At 33.9% G+C, this 24,230-nt stretch overlaps 1 protein-coding gene across 6 annotated transcripts; it reads left to right on the top strand.

Moving 5' to 3' along the window:
- Positions 1 to 704: 704 nt before the first annotated feature.
- Positions 705 to 20,869, top strand: LOC106057987 (uncharacterized). Of its 6 annotated transcripts, XM_056025423.1 has the most exons (13): positions 1,262 to 1,347; positions 2,882 to 2,965; positions 5,066 to 5,208; positions 7,003 to 7,156; positions 10,444 to 10,503; positions 10,661 to 10,720; positions 12,731 to 12,798; positions 14,124 to 14,148; positions 16,534 to 16,588; positions 17,105 to 17,164; positions 18,553 to 18,610; positions 18,840 to 18,902; positions 20,793 to 20,867. In XM_056025423.1, exons 3-9 carry the CDS (start codon positions 5,194 to 5,196, stop codon positions 16,581 to 16,583), a joined length of 432 nt encoding a protein of 143 aa, XP_055881398.1. In that variant the 5' UTR covers positions 1,262 to 1,347; positions 2,882 to 2,965; positions 5,066 to 5,193; the 3' UTR covers positions 16,584 to 16,588; positions 17,105 to 17,164; positions 18,553 to 18,610; positions 18,840 to 18,902; positions 20,793 to 20,867. The 6 variants fall into 6 exon arrangements, with proteins under 6 accessions (XP_055881396.1, XP_055881401.1, XP_055881395.1 ...); XM_056025425.1 differs by lacking the exon at positions 18,553 to 18,610 and having other exon boundaries at positions 20,793 to 20,869; XM_056025421.1 differs by lacking the exons at positions 1,262 to 1,347; positions 14,124 to 14,148; positions 16,534 to 16,588; ... (2 more) ...; positions 18,840 to 18,902; positions 20,793 to 20,867 and adding an exon at positions 705 to 760 and having other exon boundaries at positions 12,731 to 12,891.
- Positions 20,870 to 24,230: the final 3,361 nt, after the last annotated feature.

The following is a 24,230-nucleotide window of genomic DNA, read 5'->3' as shown; positions in this document are numbered from 1 at the left end:
TTAACTTAGCCTATTACTACAAGTTTGAAGCCGGAAAAGTTTGATTTCTATACGAAATTCTACCCAAGAGAATGATCGTATTTATGACTGTCACAATAGCTTGGGCTTGTGCCTACATTTACATTAACAGCCCCTCTCACAGTCACATGTTCATACATGTAACATGAGAATGACTTTCTGACGGGAAACTTCTGACTATTATGGGGAAAACATTTTTTTTTTTTTGTCTACGAAGTTACTAGATCTAGATCTATATAACAGTTTGATAACCACTGCGTATTTACCCCGTTTAGATTTAGCTATAATAATTAACAAATTAGTATCGGAGCTCGTGTTTAGTAATTGTTCTTGGTGCTTATTCAGTTACTGCTAACCTGGACAGCTTCCGTTTACCGGTGATTGTTTATCGAAACATTGAATGCACCTTGTGCGATTGTCTGGCTATAGAATATCAATCAACACCAACACATAGTGACATAGCAGGTAAGTTAATTTTTTTTTTCAAATATATAGTGATTTTAGTCTAGACTCCGCTGCTAAAAGCGGAGGAAATTACCCTATATATTATATAATTTATATAATATGATTTATTATATAAGAATATAGATCTAGAATTCTAGATCTAGATATAAAAAATAAATGAATTTAATAAGCATAGGCTGCTCATACTTATCATACTACTTACTTATAGGCGACATAGTCATAGGCATAACTAACTTGTTACTTAAGACTTGTAAGCCGGCATAAGCCAAGCCTAAAGGTAATATTAAAGTAAATATATAAAATATAATTTATAATAGTCTAGTAATAGATCTACTAAAATTATTCTACTATATGTCTATATACTTTATATAGTCAATATAGATCTAATTATTAATATTATATAAATCTACATATTAAATATTAGTGATGTCCACTGATGTAAGGTATTACTTTTTTATTACATTTAAATTTAATGTAGAGGTCTAGTCTCTAATGACTCTGTAGAAATAGATCTAGATCTAGAATCTATGTCTAGTTGAATAGTATATAATATATAATAATTCAAAATCATTGGAACTGTCATTCATGCAATCATGATTCACTCAATGACTCATCATTGACATCATAAATCATAAATGATCATTTCTTACATTCAGTGGCATCTTCAAAAACCTTCAAAACCTACACCTTTCATTTGTACAGTCTAGAGAATCTAGTCATACTAGTCATAGTGACAGGTCTGACAGTCATACATGCTAATATTATTATTGACTTAAATTTAAACTCTGCTAACTCTTTGGTTTTCCTGGCTGATTCAGGCAACCCATTCCATTCTCTAATCAATGGCACTATTATAGTCACTAGGTAAGAAAAGGCACCTCTTGTATGAATTAGTTCTAGCATATATATATGGAATTTATATGAAATGTGTCTCTATCTATAGATTTTGTATACATAGTCTAGATAAGATGTAGATCTATATAGATTTACTTAATTATTCATGCCTTCATGGCATGAAGGCTTGTGTTCAGGAAAGTGGAGAACCCTTTAAAGTATCATATGGGGTAAAACAAGGTTGTTTCCTAGCACCCACACTGTTCAATATTATGTTTTCTGCTATGCTGACAGATACATTCACAAATAGAGATACAAGCGGGATAAATACAACATACAGATTTGATGGTGGCCTATACAACCCGAAGCGGCTCAAAGCAAAGTAAAAAAAAATCAGCAGTAATCAGGGACTTGCTATTTGCTGACAACTGTGCCCTAAATGCCTGCTCTGAAAATTATCTGCAAAAGATCATTAGTAACTATGTATCGCCAATGCTAGTGCATCCTATTTCAGAATGTCTAAAATGTTTGGAATAGACGGTTATCTCCACATACACAAAGCTAGGGATTTATTGAGCTGTCATCCTCCCGACAGTTCTCTATGCCTAAAAAACCTGGACAGTATATATATATATACTTCCACATGACCCATCTCAGAAAAATACTGAATGTTAAATGGCAAGAAAAGATACCAGATACTGAAGTCCTTCAAAGAGCGGGCCTGCAAAGCATGCACACAATCCCAATGCAGTCCCAGCTGTGATGAGAAGGCCACATCTGCGCAGTAGACGACTGCAGCATCCCTAAACGACTCCTGTATGGCCAATTAAGGGAAGGATAGCCCTCACAAGGTGGACAAAGAAAACACTTCAGTGACACCCTCAAAGCTTCTCTGAAAGCATTCAGCTTTGACTCAGACACCAGGGAGACAGAAGCACATAAAACTGGTGCACATATTGCAGGGGGCACTAGAACATTGCTGGGAGAAGAATAGCGTCAGAGAAAAAAATCAAAGGCCAATGACACTAGCTCTAGCTGGAATAACCTGCCCATTGTGCAGCCAAACTTTCCGGGCTCACATGTTTATAAAATGTTTCACATGTTTTGGGTGTTCCTTCAGAGTTGAAGATTCCAAACCTCCCACAGGATGATTGGGGATGGGAGCGGGCAGGGTTTGAACCCTGGACCATCGATAAATCTGAACAACAGTCCAGCGCGCAAACCGCACGACCAGGCAGCCATCCAAGGTCTCACTAGCCACATGTGGAGGCTCAAAACCCCAGTGCAAAGCCCTCAGCCCCCTGGATGACAAAAGACATCATCGAACTTCAATGGATGAGCTTAATTATAGATTCTTAGATCAAGACTAGTTTGGATCGCCATATGCTGTTTCTTCACTAATCATAGGTTCTAGAATTAAATGTATTTAAATTATACTTCCCCCTTCATTTGTCATGGTGTGAAGCTTCTGCCTGGGCATTAGCAATGGTCGGGATGATGTCATCATCCACTGATATTTTTTTTTCATGATTGATTCCTAAAGCCTTTGTTTTACATGTTTCAGATGTTCCTTCAGAGTTGAAATAAATGAAGATAATCTACTTCCTAGGTGAAATCTCTGCAAGATGATGGGGATGGCAGTGAACAGGTATGAATTCTGGACCAATGGCAATCCAGCACACATACCACATGGCCAGGCAGCTTTTTCATGTTTTGGAATAGCTACAAGGCTGCAGAAGTTTGAATTAATCCTAGGTGGTAGCTAGCCATTGTTAATGAGCCCCTCCTCCCTGAATCTTACTGGTTCAGACCCAGTTACCTGCTTTCGTCCTTGACCTTTTATTGAAAACAGTTTCCCTTGGCTCAACATCTAAGCCACACTTCTTGGACTAGTTTTCGACATTTTATAGGTATTGGCGTGCTTATTAAATATAATATCCATTACCACTTCTGGCAATGACAACCTTTCTGGACCTATATGTGTCCAGGAAAGAAGGTGGCACTACAATTACTATTTTATAGAAAAAATAAAATAAAAGAAGGTAGGTAGGTAAACAAAAAGTTTACAGCCCACGGATCTTTGATCTAGATCTTTTCTATATTCGAGCATCTATAAAAACTTAATAAGAGGACAATTTTGATAGGTCGTACTTAAATGGCAGGTTTTCATCTACAGTTTTAATTTATAATTAAATTATTTCTGAATTTGAGTATTCCATATTCTAGTTAGGCATGTCTGAGATTTAACATTTAAAGCTAAAATGTAAAAACAGTGTACCGGTTACAAATCAGATCAATCAGTCTATGTGCAGACTATTTGGATCTGAGAACATTTATCTAGTATCAAGTATCTAACACTATTCAACACTTTCTGACAGCCGAAACTTTGCAAAATACATGGTTACAAGGAGTGTTCCTTAAGTGTGTGTGTGTTAAAATAAAAAATTGTGCTGTCTTGTGTATTTCAATGAAGTGTGATTTATCAGTATATTGTAACAAGTACTGCGTCTCTGTGTAACTGGTTTCTAAAACTAACATAAACTATTTTGCTAAAAAAAAAATAATTAAATGTACTTTTTTCCTTTAAGATAGGACTTATTTTTTCCTTTTAGAACAATACTTATAGTAATTTTTATCATAATAAATCAATACAATGTGTATAAAATTTAGCATTTGTCTGCCTTTAGATGTATAAAAATGAATTTTGTAAAGATTCTTTTTTTTTTTTAAACTAATTAAATAATGATACTTTTGGAGGTATTTGGCACTATAAATATCTTTTCAAATATATGATATATGCTTTTTAGAAAAGCATGTATAGGCTCTTTGCAAGTCAGTGTGGATTTCGAGCTGGGAGAGACACATCTGACATGATATTTGTCTAGCATCAAATGCAGGAAAAATGCAGGTAGCTGATTTGTATGCCGACTTTATCGATCTCACCAGTGAGATATAGTGAGTCACGATGGCTGGTGGTGAATTCTATCTCAGCTCGGATGCCCTTCAAGATTCATTGCTATTCTGAAGCTACCGCATGTGGGTCGAAAGGTTAAATCAGTTTTAATAGGGACCTGTCAGCTTATTTCTCTGTAGAGAATGGTGTGATGCAAGGTTGTGTGTGTTGATAATATTACTACACACTGTAGCATTAGACAGTAAAGGAATCCATCCTATACCTAAATTAGGCAACTATCCTTCAATGATGCTTTGCTGGAGTAAAACATGGCCAGTTATCCAGCCAGAGCTGGAAATGACCTCCTGCGCAAACTCATCTTAGTGCTATTGATGACTAAGATACATTGTAGTATATAAACTATGGTAAATTTTTTTTTTTTTATATATTAGTCACCAAGAATTTTAGACCCTAAGCTGGATATTTTAAAATTTTTTAAATACATTATTTTTCAGACTTATCTACATACAAATAAATAAATCTTACCATGTTTTATTGTGCTTTAAATGAAGACTGCTTAACACACATGCAAGTTCTCAACTATGCATTCTAGATAAGACTTTAAAACATTTATTTACCAGGGGAATATGTCATTAAGTCTCCAAGATTAAGTGTCTTAAGTGTCACTACACTATTCCTGACTAACCTATGTTTGTTATAACTTCAGTTTCATTCTAGCTACACTTTTGGTTTTGAGATTTCTATTCACAAAATTATTTCTTTATTCTTCTAAATATGTATCCTAACTGTATATTCTACTAAATATGTATCCTAACTGTATATAACATTTTTTAGTTTTTCAGATATCCCTTAGCGGAAATGCCAAAAGTAAGCTATCTCTCCAATGTTCACTGGACCTGACAGACAATCAAGGATTGAAATCACTGAATCCAAATTTAGTTGCAGCCAAAGTGAGCGAAAGTATGAAAAATGTTATGGTGAGTACACTTTGGTTGACATTTTAGCCTAGGTTTTGGTCAATGAATAACATCTTTATAGGTACATGTAATACTGTTTGATTGTCAAAAGAGCTTAGCTGAAGGCTCTTCAAGCTCTAGGCTTGTAAGCCTGCTTGAACAACCATTCTGTCTGGAAGAGATCCAAGTCAATGCCTATGTAAAGCATTGCTATTTCCAATTTATCTGGCCGAAGGCCGAGTACACCAGAAACCTCCGCCACTTTCCTTTGTTGTGCCAAGCTAACCGAGCAGGACTCGCCATTAGTGTAACTGTCCCTTGGGGAGCGGCGCATGGATTATTGACAGGGACGTGTGAGCTCTCTTTCTACTCCACTCAGTGCAAAGGGAAAGCTCTTGCATTCCCTTGAACACTCCCACAGGAGGTTTGTTTTGCTATTCTTTTAGCCTGATCACTTCCTCAAATGATCGTTTCCACTCAAGTACCACGTTGAGGCAGAATAGCGTACTCGGGAGATGTAATACCAGAAATTAATGTTGTCCCATCCTGAACATCTTTAGAGCAACATAGTATAGAAAAAAAAGTCTAGATATTTTTTGTAACATTGAGAATTTTCTTGCAGAATTAATCTTAAGTGTCTTCATAGACATATAAGATAGGTTTTCTTTGCTATTTCACTGTGAACTATTTTTTTTTTATTGGTTACTGCCACTGACTAGTGGCCAATTACAATTAGAATCACTAGTTTCCTCTTGCTATCAACACAATCTACTTTTTAGATTCAGCTCCTCTTTAATTCTTGTGTTTTATTATGTTAAGAGGTTTTATTTCCACCTCCACTTATCTGATTTACTCTTAACAGCTCTATTCATCCTATCCCCTATGGCTAGGAACTCAAAATCAGTGAAACTAGCCTTTAAAATAAAACATCACTGGTTCATTACATCAATGGATTCAGGATTTCCTGAATATTTCCTGTAATATTAAAATGGCTCTAAACCAACATTAACAGTCAACTCATGTGTACATCAAGGAACAGTCTTAGTATAATTTACATAAATGAATTACCAATTTGCATTAGTTGCATTTGTCAGATTATTTGCAGATGAATTATAGAGATGGAAATCTAATTGGAGCATGTCTTTCCACCCAGAAAAATGTCAGTTATTAAGAGTGATAAAAAATTTAAAACAAATAAATACCACATATCTTCATCTAGGTAAATCAGTTACATGGACTAAAAACTCCAAATACCTAGGTGTTATAGTAAATGAAAAATTATCATGGAACCTCATATAGAGGAAATTTTTTAAAATCAAGCAAAGCAATAAGTTTTTATTAAAATATATTTTTTTTTTTACAAATCCAATAAAGACAAACTAAAATGTTATTTATCCTTGATTAGGGTTAAAAGAATATGCATCCTCTGTTTGGGACCCCTCAACTTAAGAAAAAAACATTTAGAAACAAGAAGAGACACAAAATAGTGCAGTGAGATTCATAACAAATCAATATTCACATTTAGTCAGAATAACACCATTAGTAGAATCATTTAATTTAGAGACCCTTCAGGATAGAAGACTAAAGTAGCAATTATACATAAAACACTGAACCAAAATCTTCATATACAAAAAAAAAAAAAAAAAGCAAACTTATATAAAACTAAGAAAGACAAAGAGATATGCACAATTCTGATTCTATTTGCTAGGATGAATTCAATAAGTGCTCATTCTTCAGCCAGGAAAACATTAATATGATTTTATGCACATATTAATGTATTAATTAGACATCTATAAAAAAAAGTTTTCATTGCAGAATCAAGAAAGACCTTCAGTTAATACCAAGGAAGTGATTACAGTTAACACAAGTCTGGACCTGGACACATTCTCAAAGCTCTTACCTTTCTTGCGATGTTACTTTGTGAATTCTCCGGTGAATGAAGAAAACAAACTAAATGTGGAGGACCAAGGTATTTTTGTGTACAGTCTTTATGTGAATATCTTATTACTCATATAGTTTAGTTTTGTACATTTACTTGAGATTTTGTATGTGAGATTATATACATATATATAGTATTCTCTGTAAAGAGTATGGCTTAACAATTAGCATGAAGAAAAAAAATGTTATGGCACCACCTGCTACAACATCACCCTCCATCCTCATAGATGATAACAAACTGGATGCTGTTAATGAATTCTGCTATCTTGGATCCACAATTTAGGATGACCTGTCTCTAGAAGAGAAATGGTTACAGAAGACTGCCTCAACATTCGCTAGACTCAAGTCAAGAGTTTGGGAAAACTAGAAGCTCACTACAGCGACTAAAATGGAGGTCTACAAGGCATGCGTTCTGAGTAACCTATTGTACAGCAGTGAGTCGTGGACCACCTACGCAAAGCAAGAGAAAAAACAAAACTCATTCCATTTGCGCTCTCTCCTAAGAATCTTGAAAATCACATGGAAAGAAAGAGATCCTTCTTGCACGAACAGGTATCTTTACAGTCCTCAGACAACACCACCTGCGCTGGCTTGGACATGTTCGCCGGATGGAAGACAATCGCATCCTGAAAATTATTCTCTGTGGGCCACTTGAGTTTGAAAACTGGTCGCTCCCACCTCCTTTACATGGATGTAACAAAATGGGACCTAAAATCAGCAAACATAGATACTGACCATTGACATAGCCTTAGCCTTCACTAGGGACAGCAAAAAAACATGGGCCTCAGCTCTGGAAGAAAAGCATGCCATGTGAAAAAATGGCCAGCTCCTCTACCACCTAATTGAAAGTCATCTTAACCTGCAATATTTGTGGACGGGAGTGTCTCTCCAAAATAGGGCTCCACAGCTACATGAAAAAGTGTTTGAGATGAACCATAGTCACTCTACAACTGAAGGGGGCCAACTGGAAGTATTCTCTAAAACAGACATAAGTTAGCTTTTTTTATAAAATACATTCCTTGACTGGCTTTTTATAAAAAGTTTAAAACAACAACACATGAGGGTATGGGTTGGTTGAGATATTAATCACACCAATAAGTTTTTATTTATGGTAAAGTAAATAGACTTAAGAATACAGTGACACTTAAAAATAGATATACAGTTATACAAATTTCACCCTTGTTTTTTATTGAAAAGTAAAAACATTTGTTAATATATTAGTACAGTGATGCCCAACATAAATCGACCTGCGGGCCATTTTCATTTCCGACACTGGTGTTGCGGGCCACATAAGGGAAAGGTACAGAAAATGAATTGAAATTGATCTGAAACTATTTGATTCGAAACCCGTGGATCTAGCACTTACATTCATTGATGGGATAGTATTGTCTTTTTTTTTTTCATGCTTCGGATCATTTCTCTACTAAAAATATGAGCGACAGTGTAGCTAGCTTTTCCAACGACTCATATTCTTGACTCTTTTTGGTAAATAACATTAATCTTCCTATCTCTAGACGTAGTTTTAAACAATCTTTTGATTCCAATGACGTCAAATTTGTTTTATAATGGCGTTTCTTTACTTTATTTACAACTCAAATATATTGGCTTATTATCAGGTTCTGCCAAAAAGTAAAGGTCCTTTCTGTTTTTATAAATTCTACATTAAGAGTCCAATCTCATAAACGCTCAAATGTTAGAAACATTGAGGGCCCTAACGTAGGGAAAGAGACATTTTTCAACCTTTTCTTTAGGGGGGGAGGGGTTAGTGGATTTTTCTACAATTTGTGCCGACATTTCGGTGGGCCGGATGGAACCACGTCGCGGGCCGGATCTGGCCCGCGTTTTGGGCATCACTGTATTAGTACAACAAGGGAAATACTTTAATTCACTTTTAGCTGAAATACAAAATTGAATACTTGTGTGTGATGCTCTTGAAATAGTACAGATCAACACACATACATGTAAAGTATCAAGTCTCATTGATCACATTATTTACAAACACTGAAAACGTCCAAAACAAAACTCACACTAAAACCCCAACTTGCCTCTCTTGCTCTACCTCTGAATCTTCTCCTGTCCAAGCCACATACAAACATTCACAGGTTGGCCCTTGAAACAGAAACATGGATTACCTTGGTCTACAGCATCTTCTTCTTCTAGCCAGCTTTATTGCTGCTGAGCTGTGAGCTCTTTTGCAGACTGTGCCAAGGAAAAAAAGTGTGCTGTTTTCTTCAGCTGTTCAGCACTGCCGTGAAGGGTGTTGGTTATGTTGGGCTGTAGTGGAAGTAGGGTCTGCCTAAGGTGGATTAGGGAGGGGCATTCAAAGAGGATATAGTTTACGGTTTCAAAGGGGTGGGCGCAATGTCTGCAAAGGGGTAGTTGTGTGGAGTTTATTTTGTTCAGGTGGTAATTTAATAGTGGTGTGTGTCCTGTTCTTAGTTGGAAGATTGTAGATTGTTCTTTGCGGGGGAGGAAGTTAATACTGTCCAGTTTGTTAGGCATAGTCATTTCTCTGTACATGGCTCTGCCTGTGTTTCCTGATGCCCATTGGTGGAGCCACTCCTCTTTGTGATTGTTGACTAACATTGACCTTAGGGTGGTCTACAGCATCAAACACAAAGATATTTAGAAAGAAAAGAAATCCAACATCTTTTTTTATGATTTTTGAATTGGTGACTTGGCTTGACCATGGAAGTGTGGCGGCTGAGTGATAGAGTGCTTGGCTTCTGAACCGCAGGTCCTGTAGCTTAAATGCTGGTGAAGACTTTGATTTTTAATTTCTGGATCTTCGGGGCGCCTCTGTGTCCACCCAGACCTAGTATTAGTAAATTTGAACTCTCAACCTTAAACCGTACATGAGGATATTAACTCATGGATACTATCAGAAAAATATTGCAAAAGTCAGCCTCTGAGATCCTAGGGACAAAGCAAAGGAAAATTAAGCCATGGGTTACACAAACATCCTTGATTTATGTAATGGAAGTAGAGAACTAAAAACAAAAAAAAAGTGAATCCCTTTCTGGCAGAAGAATGCAGTTCAACCAACAAAGAAATATGCATAAAAATGAAGTCAACAAAAGAAAAATTAATCTTTGACCAGCGAAGTATAAGCGATAGTTGCTTGAAAGCTGGCAATAGCAAAAAAGCATTTGAAACATTAGAACCTTTAACAAACTGGAACCTTATATTCTTTTTCTCTAAATTATAAAAACAGTAGCAAACTATTGAAAAGATATTTGCACCAATAGTGTTATTTTGGAATACATTTTTTATAGTTAAAAAAATTGATTAAGAAACATGCAATTTCTTTATTTATAGCCTCAAAAACTACTAGACTTATCAAGACTACAAATCCAATTTATTCAACTAATGCTGATGGTATGTTTTACTTTTTATCTACAAAGTCTTTGTAGTAAGCTAGAAAAATGAAAGCCATAATGTTTCAACTTTGTAATGATGCAAACTTATAAAAAAAAATAATTAAATAATATTTGATTTAAAATAAAACACAATTATTCACTTTCTTTGTTCATAGCCTCAAACACAACCAGACTTAACCAGACCACTGACCCAACCTATTCAACTAATGCTGATGGTATGTTTTACTTTTTATCTACAAAATCTATGTAGTAAACCAGAAAAATAAAATGTGCAATGTTTAATCTAATGTTCTAATTTTCACAGTGATCTTTTTATTTTTAAGCCTTACCTTATTTTCTTAGACCCCGGAAATTCTAGTACACATTCATGCTTCATAATGAATCATGGACAAGGTGATAGCAAATTCATTGTAATATCTCATGTGGTGACTTTCATGTGTGATGCAAATGTATCACACTATATGTAAAAGTGTATTAACAATGAATCACTATATAAAATGCTCTTTAAACAATGGGAGTACCTTTCACAGCATTCTTCACAGAAGTAGTAAGGATGATACGGACTCACATTCCTTTTTTAGATAGTAACATGATAATAAAAATAACAAACATGAGCCACCTCTAGTTCCAATACAAGCCTAAAGTTCAGTCCCTTTAGAGAGGCAAAGGCAATATCCTTGCAATACTATTGTACAGAACTATGGCATCAAAACTGCTGCAAGATTGTAGTAACAGTTTGCATACTCACATTAAACAAGGGTAAGCCAACAGTACTGCAAGATAGCACTATAGAGCCACAAAACCAACAGTACTGCAAGATAGCATTATAGACTAAGACTAAGACTGCTTTATTGATCCTTACGGAAATTTGTTGTGATTACAAGGACTCGTTTCTCATATAAAGACAACACAACAGAAACATAGAACCACAAAACCAACAGTACTGCAAGATTGCATTATATATATAGCTCTTTCTGTCTCAGAAGACAATGGATGTGCCCAGATGAGTCACTGGCTTTAGTTATGTCTTGAGATGGTGCGGAATCTGGAGTGACTGATCAAGCCAATTCTAGAGCGGCAGAGTTTGCCACAGTTCATGCATGTATATACATCTGTCCTAGGGCTAGCTGACAGGGCAGATTTCTTTTTCTTTCTATTGACTGACGCAGCTTTGTTTCTTTAGCATTCGGCAAAGTTTGTACCGGCATGTACAATCTGTCTCCATGCTGTCCGGTCTTGGGCTATCTCCTCCTACACACTTTGGTCGATGCCCGTGGCTCTCATGTCTTGCTCTGTAGGTTAGTATTGGGCGGCCCTTGGGTCTGGCTCCCTCTGCAAGCTCAGCGTGTAACATGTCTTTAGGAATTCTTCCATCTGACATGCGAGTGACATGACTGAGCCAGCATAGTCTTCTCTGTTTAAGGAGAGCATAGATGCTATGCATGTTGGCCTGTGTCAAAACTTCCTGGTTGGTGACATGATCCCTCCAGGAGATGCACATTATGTGTCGCAGGCGGCGTAGGTGGAAGCTATTTAATCTGTGTTCTTGACGCATGTAAGTTGCCCAGCTCTCACTGCCATAAAGAAGTGTGCTCAGAATGCAGGCATTGTAGACAAGGATTTTTGTTACCGTAGTCAATTTGGTATTTTCCCACACATGCTTGGAGAGTTTTGCCATTGCTGCAGAAGCCTTTCCTATTCTTTTTGTCAGCTCAGTGTCTAAATCTAGGTTGCTGGCTATTGTTGTTCCCAAATATGTGAATTCCTGCACCACCGTAAGTGTGTGATTTCCAATATGTATCTCTGATAGCATTACAGAGCCACAAAACCAACATTCATCATAGTGAGAATAAGGGTCTATAACAAAAAGCAATACAGCAGCAAAAGTGTGTAAGGTAGCATTATAGAGCCATCAAACCAACATTCATCATAGTGAGAACAAGAGTCTATAACTAAAAGCAATACAGCAGCAAAATTGTGTTTTAGGAGTCAGCACACAAAAAGACTTGGTGCCAGAATAATATAAGTACACACCACTGACACACCACAGTCATTAATAGCAACAGTGTAGTACTTCTCTGACAATTGGTTTTTAGAAGAGTATTATAGATTGGTTGAGATTTTAAGACAAATATTGTGATTTCGGAATTATTATTTTTTTACTTTACTTTTTTTTAAATGTTTTTCATAATTATAATATTGTTTTTGTTTTTTTTTTCTCTTAGGCTCAATGGAAAAAAAAATCCTAATGGTCATTTCAATTTGCTCAACTTTCTTGATTGCTGTCGCATTGGTTTGTACTGGCATTTTAATTTACATTTGGAAAAGAGTATTCAATGTCGGTTACGAAGAAATTATTTTTTGTATTTAAAGGATTATAAGCTACATTTGTTTTGATTTTTAAACCAACTTTCTCATCTTTTTTATGTTTCCCATGTTTGGTACTTTAATAATATAATACAGACGGTACTTCAAAAAAGAAGATGATTACTATTTGGGCATAAATAAACCCACCCCTTTGTAGACACTACTCCCATCTTTATAAAACTCTAAACCAGGCCCACATTAACCCAGCAAAACCAGCTGAAAAAAACAACAAATTATGCTATTCTTCCTTGGTACAGACCGCAAAAGAGCTCAGGGCAAAAAGCTGGCTGGAAAATACAACATATTCATCATCCTATATCTTCAAAGCTGATAGAATCCTCCTAGCATTGTTTACTTACTTAGACTTAGGTCCTCCCGCGCCGTTCGGCACATTGGGCGGCAAGCTGTCTCCATAATGATCTGTCACAGGCAATGTCTGAAGCCTCCTCCCACCTGGTGTCCACTGTTCTGAGGTCCTCCATGAAGGTGTGTCGCCAGGTAATACGAGGACGTCCCTGTTTGCGCTTTCCTCGTTTTGGCTTCCATGTTATCGCAACTCTTGGTGTGCGTAATTCATTTTGACGTAGAACATGTCCCGGGACATGCGGGACAGCATTGTTTAAGTTAGCTAAATCATTCACGAATTTTGGTATATCAATACCTTCTGTTTCATAAGTCAGCCATTCATGTACATTTTTAACAGCACCAATATTGAAAAGCTGCCTTTTGTGCTTATTGTCATGCTAATGTCTCAGAAACTAGAAATGCTATTGAAAAACTTATTTCACCATGGCCTTAAATGTGCTTAAAAAAAGATGTGACAGCGCTTTTAGTCTGTTCCCTTTCTTTAAATATTAAACATGCATCTAGGTGAAATGTCTAAACTAGCATAATGTTCTGTTTCAAGTTTCTATAAAGCAAAAACACTAAATATTTAGGCCAAATTCAAAACTCCTGATTGGAGACGCTATCTCCCCAGGAGAGGCACTTACATATTTATATGCATTACTTACATTTTTACATTACTTTTAAAACTTTGTGGCAGCCCTTTTGTCTCTAACTGTTTTAGTAATGTAAGATTTGTTTGATTTTTATTAGTTACTGTTTGTTAAAAAAAATTATAGTTATAAATAAACTTTAAGTACCGGTAAACAAATTCACAATATATTTTCACTGTTACTTTAGTTGAAACCAATTTTATAACAACAAAAAAGATTCTTTCAATATTGTTTCATTTTTTTCATTTCTCAGGCTCCTCAACAGCTGTTCAATTTAGGTAAGAATTGATTTATTTTTTTAATGTTTCTTTTTTTTGCAAACCTAACTTATGCATGGATAATTTGAACAATGTACAATGACATATTTGGAGGCATGGTGGCTGAGCGGTAAAGCTCTTGGCTTCTGAACCAGGGTCCAGGGTTCAAATCCTGGTGAAGACTGGGATTTTTAATTTCTGGATCTTCGAGCGCCTCTGAGTCCACCCAGCTATAATGGGTGCCTGACATTAGTTGGGGAAAAGTAGAGATGGTTGGTCATTGTGCTGGCCACATGACACCTTCGATAACCATAGGCCACAGAAACAGATGGCCTTTATGATGTTCACATTTATTTGCACTATTTTCATGTTGTTTGTCAAATGCAATTAGCAAATATAAAAATGGGTTGGTAGATAGACAGATGTATTTAGCAAGATTATCTTCTTTTTAACATTTTTTTTGTCATCTGTAAATTCAAAGAATATTTGGTTTACAAAAATTAAATATTGCATAATCTAATAAATTTTTCCTTGTAAAAAAAATAATCATCTCACATATTATTATAATCTTCTGAGCTTCATTTGACATCATATATATTACAGACATTCTTTCAAAAAAGAAGATAGTTATATCCTATGTGTATGTATGGTTAAGCTATGGCTTCATTTTCTTAGTTAATCTAAACTAGCTAAGACTTTGGTTTTCTTAGTTGATTCAGGTATCTAGTTCCATAATGTAAAAATTCAGCATGTTGTCATATTGTGTTGTTTATATTGTTCTATAATTAAGGAGATCATTTAAGAACATTTGAAACAGTTGTGTGCCTAACACTGTTTCTTATACTAATCTTGAGTTAAATGTTATTGATGTAGATTTGGAGTCTTCATATTATTACACAGCACTCATCCTTAATCTTGGGAATCAAAGACATTGCCATTACTCCAGTTAGTTCTCTACCTAGCAGGAAATCCTGAATCCATCAAAAAGACCTATTAGTCGAGTTTCACATGACTTAAATTTCTTTAAGTCATAACTGCTTTTATTTGAAAATATATATTATTGACATCATTGTCAGATAGTCCAGAGATCTTATCTTATAAATTACAGATGTTACTTTATAGAGAAGATAAGTACATTCTTGTATGTGTATCCATGTACTAATTAATGTTAATTTCTATAATGTCATAATCTACCACTAGTTCATGTCTGTAAGATACTATAGAATAATTGTATTAGTCTGAGAGAAAGGAAATTCAATTTGACCACAATAGCCTACCTCAGAAGTATTACAATAACAAAATAGATGAAACAAACCTAACAATATCAAACATGAAATACACACACACACACTTAACCAGTGCTTAATTTCTCTGATGTTGTTTAGTCTAGCTGTTTTTTTTTTTTTTTTTAATTTGGTACGAACTTAAATGGTTCATTCATATCCTAAAGTTTTATGTTGGTCTATGGTCAATATTTTCCCATTAATGTCATAATGACTGCATCCACCCATAATTTAAAAAAAACAACATTTTTATGTTTTAATTTCAGTTCTGATAATTGGTAACATAGTTCTTTCTAGAGTGTGATGATCTGTGTACTCCATATTATGAAGTAATTTCTTATGCTACTACTGTGCTTTTTATATTTTATATGGCTTAAAAGAACTCATCTACGATTATGTCAAATTTTGTACAAAAAATTTCATAGTACCAATTAGAATTTTCTAACTTAAATTGTCTGATTTTGTCAAAGTTTCTGTTCCTGCCATTCGTTTTATAATAAAATTCCTAAAGCTGGTGATTTATTTTGAATACTTAGAAAGTTTATTTCTGTAGTCTTAAGATGTGTAGCTATTTTAGCTTTAACTTACTTGGTTATTTTAGATTTACTAGATTTAGCAAGAGTTGCCGGTATAGTTACATATAGATAATGATGTGAGAACAATAACATCAAAATATAAGACATTATAAAGTGTGGAGAATTGTCTCTTCTCTTATTAGATGAAATAATTTAATAAGGATATTTTTTTTTGTGTCCAGAGACAGATGTTACTTTATAGAGAAGATAAGTACTCAATAATTACTCATACTCAATAAATGGAATTCTACTTGCTCACAGTTTGCATCCTTATGGGATGTCAAACATCTTTCTTGAAGTGTCCCATATTATCTCCCCTTGAAGAAAACAAGTATAATGAAAACCCTGTATGGCAATTTAAAAAAAGAGTAAGTAAAGTTTCCCTTTCAGTCCTAGCAATCTATAGTGCAGATGATGTTTAGGTCATCTGTTTCTTTGGCCAACAGTTAACAAATAGGGTGTCATGTGGCCAGCACAACACTAACACTAAACATTTTTCTTATTGTTTTTTTTTTTTTAACAATTTTAAAATGGTCTTATTCTTTCAGTATTCAAAGCAATGCTGTGGTCTGCACCTCCAATGCTGCTGAAGAAATAGAGATTGTAAGTATTTAAATACCATTTAAAATTTTGTAGCAACATTATTTACTATTTAATTTCTGTATTCCACAAACATATAAGAATTGCAATGAGAGGGAGGGGGGGGGAAGATTCATCATGTGAAAAGTTTAGAGATGAAAAAAGAGTTCTTATTAAAAGAATTTTCAACTGGTCATTGCCTACATTGATTCTGTCAACCATATGTATGGCCTCTTTAAATTGAGAAATGATAATGGATCATCTTATGGAAGTGAGATGAAGCTTATGCCTTAATCCTGGATGGAATGATGCCACCCTCTCCATGTGGGTAACCAGCCAGGCTAATTAGCCCCTCCCTACCCAAATCTTACTTGCTTAAGTGTCAGTACTCGTCTTTTCCCCTTCTCCTGTTAGTGATAAATAGTTAGACCAGGTCCAAGGTCTGGTTTTCAGAGGCTATTTGAGATGCATGCCTTTTTAAGAAAAATGTTTTTATATTTAACTTGTTAAAATTTTATTAGATTTTTTTTCATTCCATAGGCAAACAGTACAGAAGAAAACCATGTTTATGACTCAGTAATATATACAGGATATTAGACCGTAAGTCATTAAATAGTATTTGAACAGTCTTATTTCAAGTTTATTGCTTTCATTATCTCTCTATGGTGCAAAGAAATGTATACTGGTAAGGCTGTTTGTGCCTGTAGAAAGTAGAGCTATTAGTTTTCTAACAATTTATTGACAATTTTTTATAATAAATAAACAATGTCAAGAATGCTTAATTGGATATTACCGTTGCCAACTCTAAAAAAAAGGATTAAAATATAATTTTAACAATATATTAATTACATTATCTTACGTTAGATCCCCTCGTTTTAAATACTTTTAAGTAATAGAGTGAAGTCTACATGTCCTTCCATATTGACATTATTTTTTGCTACAAGCAGAAAAATTAAGAAAATTTCATTCTGCTGCATTAAAAAGTACTTATACATTTTAAAAAACAAAAACTGATCAAAACTTCCTTCTTTTTGTACACTTAGCTATTTAGTTGTTCTGCCATGTATGAAAATCCTCAATAGGATAAAAAAAGTTCTTTACAGGGCGACCATTTAATTAATCTCCAGACATTAGATCCCTAAAAAGAACTGAAAAAAAAAGATATTTTAAAAAATGCTATTGCAAACCTTTTACTTTTTTTAACTAACAAACTTTCACATCCAAGACATAAAGCAAAACTTGTATAGGCAGTTTAAATTCACACCAGACAATGGAGGAAGATTGAACTAAATTTTTTATTTTTTTTTACTGTTTTTGTAGTTTGGGTACTACATCAGAAATGAAGATTATTAAATCCTAGTCCAAACCTTCTACAGGATGGCAAGGTAATGACCGCCGTTAGGTGGGTTTGATGTAGCAACCATCATTACAGCAATCCAGAGCACTTATCACTAGACTACAAAGTTTCCCTTTCAGACCTTGCGGTCTATAGGGCAGATGATGTTAAGGTCATCTTTTTGTGGCCTACGGTCAATGAGGGTGTCAAGTGGCCAGCACAACGACCAACCGCATTTACTTTTCCCCAACTAATGTCAGGTAGCCAGTAGAGTTGGGTGGACTCAGAGGTGCCCAAAGATCCCGAAATTAAAATTCCCAGCCTTCAACAGAATTTGAACCCAGGATCCCTGGTTCAGAAACCAAGCGCTTTTCTGCCCTACTTTAGTTAGTATATATTTATTTGGTTTTTGAAAGTTTTTTTTTTAGAAAAATTACTGGCCAAGCAAGCATTAAAAAAGAAATTATAGTATAAAAAAAGATTACATTATTATTGACTACATTATTAGTCAATATGTTTTTATAACTAGACAAAGTAGCCATCCAATTCATTGAGGTTTTTAACAACATTTAACATTCAGTTGTTTTCATGTTGTTTTTATTTTTTAAATTAGAGTGTTTGTTATTTCAAATTTTTTATTTGACCATTACAGTTCCAGCCCAAGACTTCAGAGGACCTAACTAAATGCTACAAGTATTTCTGACCTAAGTGTGAGTCATTTAATAAAGTCTAATTTCAAGTTTATCAACATGCTGTTTTTATTTTTTCTATATATCACAAGCTAATATAAAAATGTTAATACTGTGTATGTGCATAAAGTAGATTTATTATTTTCTAGGATTTTTCAGTTTTTCAAGTTTTTTATTTAATATAAAGGGGACTTTTTTTTTTATTAGAGCGTTTGAGCTCTATTTTTTGTTTTTTGTTTGACCACACCAGATCCAGCCTGAAACTTCGGAGAGCCTAACTGAAAGCATCCCAACCATTATTGCTGACCAAACTGTGAGTTATTTAACAATGTTAATAACGTCTAATTTCAAGTTTATCAACACTCTGTTTTTAATGTTTGTATATGCAGAGATGCTTACATGCCAAAAGGGAATTGTGTATTCCCAGACCTGGAAATGTGTATTTTAAGAAGAAAATGTGTATTTTCCTAAATATCAAGAAATATACTCAGGATAGACTAAAATTAAATCATTCAAGCACATAACATACACAAAGGGCAGCAATCCTAAACACAGCATAAAGTTACATAAGACATTCTGTACATTTTTCAAAATATTTACACTTGCAGTCTTTGTCTTAGACTTTTCTAGAAAATGTTAGAATGAAAATGTTCTTGTCACTTGGCAATGATTTACTGATCCTAATGCCTCTTGTGTACGGTACTTCACATTCCATAATAGCAGCAACAGAAACTTTATTAAAAAAGAATGAGAATTTTTGTTACAAGTGAATATAGACTTAAACCAGATGTAATGGTTTGCTTAGCTGGATCAGTGACATCTAGTTTTGTAAAAAAAAAGTTTTGTTTATAGGCAATTTCTTTACAAGGTATCCAAACACTGGAAATATTTTATATCATTCAGATTTTCTTCTTCCAGACTTTTTTTGCAGAGTTAGCTATGAAAGCATCCTCTACAATCACTAATAACAAACATTTTAAATATTTGTTTTTCAGGCAGATAATTTTAATTAGTCATTGAACTTGTTTCTAATATAAAAAAAGTAATTGAGTCTGCCTAAAATGCCCCTGATTTCATTATTTGAATTTAGGCCTTCATAAGTAATGGAACCTAGATAGTCGCTAGTGACTATTCCAGTAGCTACCACAGAAGATACATTCTGCAAGTTAGGGAACATCAGTTTGATTCCCTTTATCATGTTAAAAGAGAGATTAAGCTCAACCAATATTTCTTCAATGAAAACCTTTGCCCTTCTCACTTGCATGTAAAAAAAATCTAATTCAGATCTAGAATAGATCTAGATCTGTAAGCAGCTTCATAAAGTTATTTTTTAATGTGCATAGGGATATTTAAAGGTATTTTATCAACCCCACAGAATTGTAGGCTGTGAAATACTAGATCTAGATCTGTACAAAGTTAGCTTAGAACAGCCAATATTTGCCCCCCCCCCCTTCTTTTTAATTTTAGATTCCATAAATGATAAGAAATAGCTGCTTTTGAGTAGAATAAATGTCATAAACTGGGATTTTATAAAAGAATTGAGACTCATTTTACATTTGAGTAAAAATCAATAATAGTAGGTAATCATCTCACTGTATTTGTTCCACAAAAAGAACTAACCAGCAATAGTGTTTATTGGAACATATTTGAAGAAAGTTGATGGGAAGGGATGACACCCTGAGCTACCGCACCAGGTGCCACAGACACTGTCTGGGAGGTTTCCATTCTGTTTTAAGGTGATCAGTTGGATCTCTACTCTACTTATTCCAGAAGAGTTTTATCAAAGATGAAGAGTTGTCCTGTTTGTGGAAAAAAAGCCAAATTATTTTTTTACAATTTTATTAATTTTAACGATCAAAACAAGACTATGGCTTAAATATTCCTGGTCCATTGGTGACTTCAATGGGGGATCACACAAACTCTCTTTGTAATCTTGTTATTTCTATATATATATTACAAACTTATATAATAAAATTGATACTGCAAATATGTGCATAAAGTAGATTTATAATTTTCTATGATTTTATAGGGTAGAGTTCTTAAATGAGTTTTAAAGTTGTTTTTTTATTATTAAAATGACTGTGTTTTTGTTATTAGAATGTTTGAGCTCCAGTTTTCATGTATTTTTATTGTTAAAATGAGGTCTTTTTTTTATTAGAGTGTTTGTGATTTCAAATTTTTTGTTTGACCATTCTTGTTCCAGCCCAAGACTTCAGAGGGCCTAACTATAACTATTAATAGAACCTCCACCCGTATTGCTGACCAAACTGAAACAGATTCAGTTTATATTAATATGGCTTGCCAAACTGTGAGTGATTTAACAATATTTCTAGTCTTATTTTAAGCTTATCATCAACATGCTATTTTATTATTTCTATATTTCAAGTTTTTTTTTTATTATTAAAATGACTGTGTTTTTTTTTATTAGAATGTTTGAGCTCTCTATTTTTTTTTTGTTTGACAACACCAGATCCAGCCCAAATCTTCAGAGTGCTTTATTGAAATCATCTATAAAATACCTACAAACAATGCTGTCCGAATTGTGAGTCATGTTTAAAAATCCTAATTTTAAATTTATCATTTTTTGCTATATTTATTATTTCTATATGCTACAAACTATTATAAAAAAGTTCCTATAGGGTAATATGTGTGTTTGTGTAAAGTAGTTGATTTTTTTTTTTTAATAATCTTATAGGATAGATAGTGTTCTTAATGGCTGTCCAGTTTTTATGTTATTTTATTGTTAAAATGACTGTCTTTTTTATTAGAGTGTTTGTGATCTCAAATTTTTTATTTGACCATTCCAGTTCCAGCCCAAGACTTCAGAGAGTCAAACTGCAACTGTTAGTCGAACCTCTACCTGTGTTGCTGACCAAACTGTAAGTGATTTAACAATATTTGTAAAGTCTTATTTCAAGTTTATCAACATGCTGTTTTTTATAATTGTATTTGCCTCAGGCTAATATAAAAAAAAAATCCTACATAATACTGTGTTTGTGCACAAAGTGAAGTTATCATTTTTTATGATTTTATAGGATAGAGTTCTCTAAAAGTTTGTTCAGTGAATTAATCTCCATTCTTTGATTTTCTTGTTTGAACATTCCACAGCTTAATGGTTCCAAATGCCCAACTGAAACTGATCCAGTTTATATTAATATGGCTTGCCAAACTGTGAGTGATTTAACAATATTTGTAAAGTCTTTCAAGTTTTATATAAACATGCTACTATTTTTATATGCCACAATCTGAAGAAATACTAAGACTGCTTTATTGATCCTAATGGAAATTTGTTGTGATTACAAGGACTCTTTTTCTCATATAAAGACAACATAACAGAAACATACACATAAATACAACAGACACAACATAGAAAGTTCATTCAGCGACTATACACAGGCATCTTGGTCCTATTCATGTTTCCTGATCAACGAGTGGCATTGATATAGTCTGACCGAGTGAGGTACGCACGAGTTTTTGTACCCCTCTGTTCTTGTTTTGATTGACAGTTGTCGCCCACTTCACGACGACCTGACGTAGTTCTGATGGAGCGGGTGGCTGTTGTCTTCCAAGATTTTTTCGATTTTCCTTAGACACTTTTGTTCAAAAAGTTCCTTTAAATGTGGCAATGTTGTGAGTGTAATTTTTGATGCCCTTTTTATGATGGTTTCTAGACGGCTACATGTTCCACTACATATTATTGTGTGTGTATTTGTATATAAAAAAGAGCTATTCAATTCTATGATTTTATAGTATAGAAAGAGTTCTTTACAAAATGCCCAGTCATCTCAAAACATTTATTCCTTAAGATGAGGTGGAAAAAAATATACATTGACAAAAATAATTTAGTGCAAACAAACAGAAAAATTGCATTCTACATCAAAACATTATTTTGATATCCTAGTCCAATCTTACAGGATGACATGGGGATGGGCCAGGTTTGTGCATAGGACCATCATGACATCTGTTCAGAGTGTGTACCACATGACCAAGTACCCATCCAATTAATGCTCCTCTATAGAAAATTAAATGTGATGTCATTTATATGTTATTTTTTTTTACACTCACTCCATCTGTCTGTAGGGTAAAAAGTTTGTACACATTTTTTCTCGTACACCTAATCTCTGGTCAAGCTGAAATTTTGCAAAATTATTTCTTTTACATGAGAACGCAAGAATCAATTTTAAAAAATTAACCAATTAGTTAATTAACTATTGCTACCGTAATTAATTATTTTGTTGGGTATCTTGAGCAAAAAAAAGAAATCATACTTGACAGATAAGTATAAGTTGAATTAGTCCCCCTCAGAACTCCTGAGGCATCAGTGAAAATTATTTTTATGCATTTAAATAACAATCATGTAATCATTCACCAAGATACCTCCTTCGTCCCTCCCCCTTTCACAACAGGTCCAAACAAGTGATAGGATCATAGCGCATTGAGAAAGCTAAACAAAAACAATTGGTAAAAATATTTCTAATCGCACAGATTTACTATGTCTTGGCCATTCATATAATTACATGACTGATCCAAACTAACTGATACAATCACACTTAAATATAAGCTTTGTTTTTTTTTAAAGTATATTTTATGTTTTTTTTTTTGTTGTTTTTTTTAATTAAAATAAATTGCTTTTATTAGAGTCTTTGATATCACTAAATTTTGTTTTTAACCTATCCACAGACTGTCAATGAAATGAATAAATGAAGACATTTGAGCAGCCTTAAATATACTGAAATTTTATTCTACAAAAATGTAACTTCCTTCAGAATGAAAAAAAACAAGTTTTGGGCAATTATATGGAAAAAAAAAAAGTTTAGGACAATTTTAAAAATGTTTGATTCAGGTCTTTTTGAATGATTGTTGTGTTTTTTTAATTTTAAAATATTTTTTTTTGTGTGTTTTAGATCTATATGTTATCACTGTAAAATTGAGTTGTTTAATTTCATATGCAGAAGTCTTGTTAAGTTGTTCAGTATTTCATAGAGATATTTCCTTTTGATACCATCATAAGCAATTTAAGTTGATGTACTAGTACATTGTTTTCTTGACATTTTTTTTAGTTTGTATTTATGTTATGAGTGCTGCTTTCAATCTGTTTGTATTACTTCTTCCAAAATTCTTGATATTGGTTAGTCTTATTGTGAATTCAGTTTTTTTCCTCCATTTTTATTAGCTCTTGTAAATTTGGTCCTCTCCTGGTGCTTCTCATTTTTTTATTTCTGATGTTTAAATTAGAGTTGGTGAGTTTATAGTGTTGGTAGGTTTATAGTGTTGGTGGCTGTTCATATTTTCCTTTGTCTCCATCTTCAGTTTTATTTAGGAACTCCTCAAAGTATTCAGCCCATTTGTCAATGACCCAACTGTTTTTTTGTGACAAGGACACCATTATTGTTCTCATACATATGTGATCTTGCTTGAAATCCATTCTTGTCATCTCTTATTTTCATGCCCATTCCGCTCGCATCAAGGTTCTCAATGAGTGCTCTTTGTTTTTTTTTTCATTGGCTCATTTTTATTCTTTCTGACAGATTTTGTAACCCTTCACCATGCTTCATAGTACTGCTTTCTTTCTTTAGCATTATTTGTCTCTTCTGTATGTCAGATTCTCCTTTTCTTTTGCTGAAATCCAACCATGTCATCT

Source organism: Biomphalaria glabrata, chromosome 4 (assembly GCF_947242115.1).
Source record: "Biomphalaria glabrata chromosome 4, xgBioGlab47.1, whole genome shotgun sequence".
NCBI classification, from domain to species: domain Eukaryota; kingdom Metazoa; phylum Mollusca; class Gastropoda; family Planorbidae; genus Biomphalaria; species Biomphalaria glabrata.
Note: the sequence above shows the minus strand (reverse complement) of the source record. Positions and strands in the feature narration are given on the sequence as shown.

Coding starts and splice junctions, on each gene's coding strand:
- LOC106057987 (XM_056025421.1), top strand. Junction 7,157..10,443: donor ACTAAATGTGGAGGACCAAG/GTATTTTTGTGT, acceptor CTTTATTTATAG/CCTCAAAAACTACTAGACTT. Junction 10,504..10,660: donor TTATTCAACTAATGCTGATG/GTATGTTTTACT, acceptor CTTTGTTCATAG/CCTCAAACACAACCAGACTT.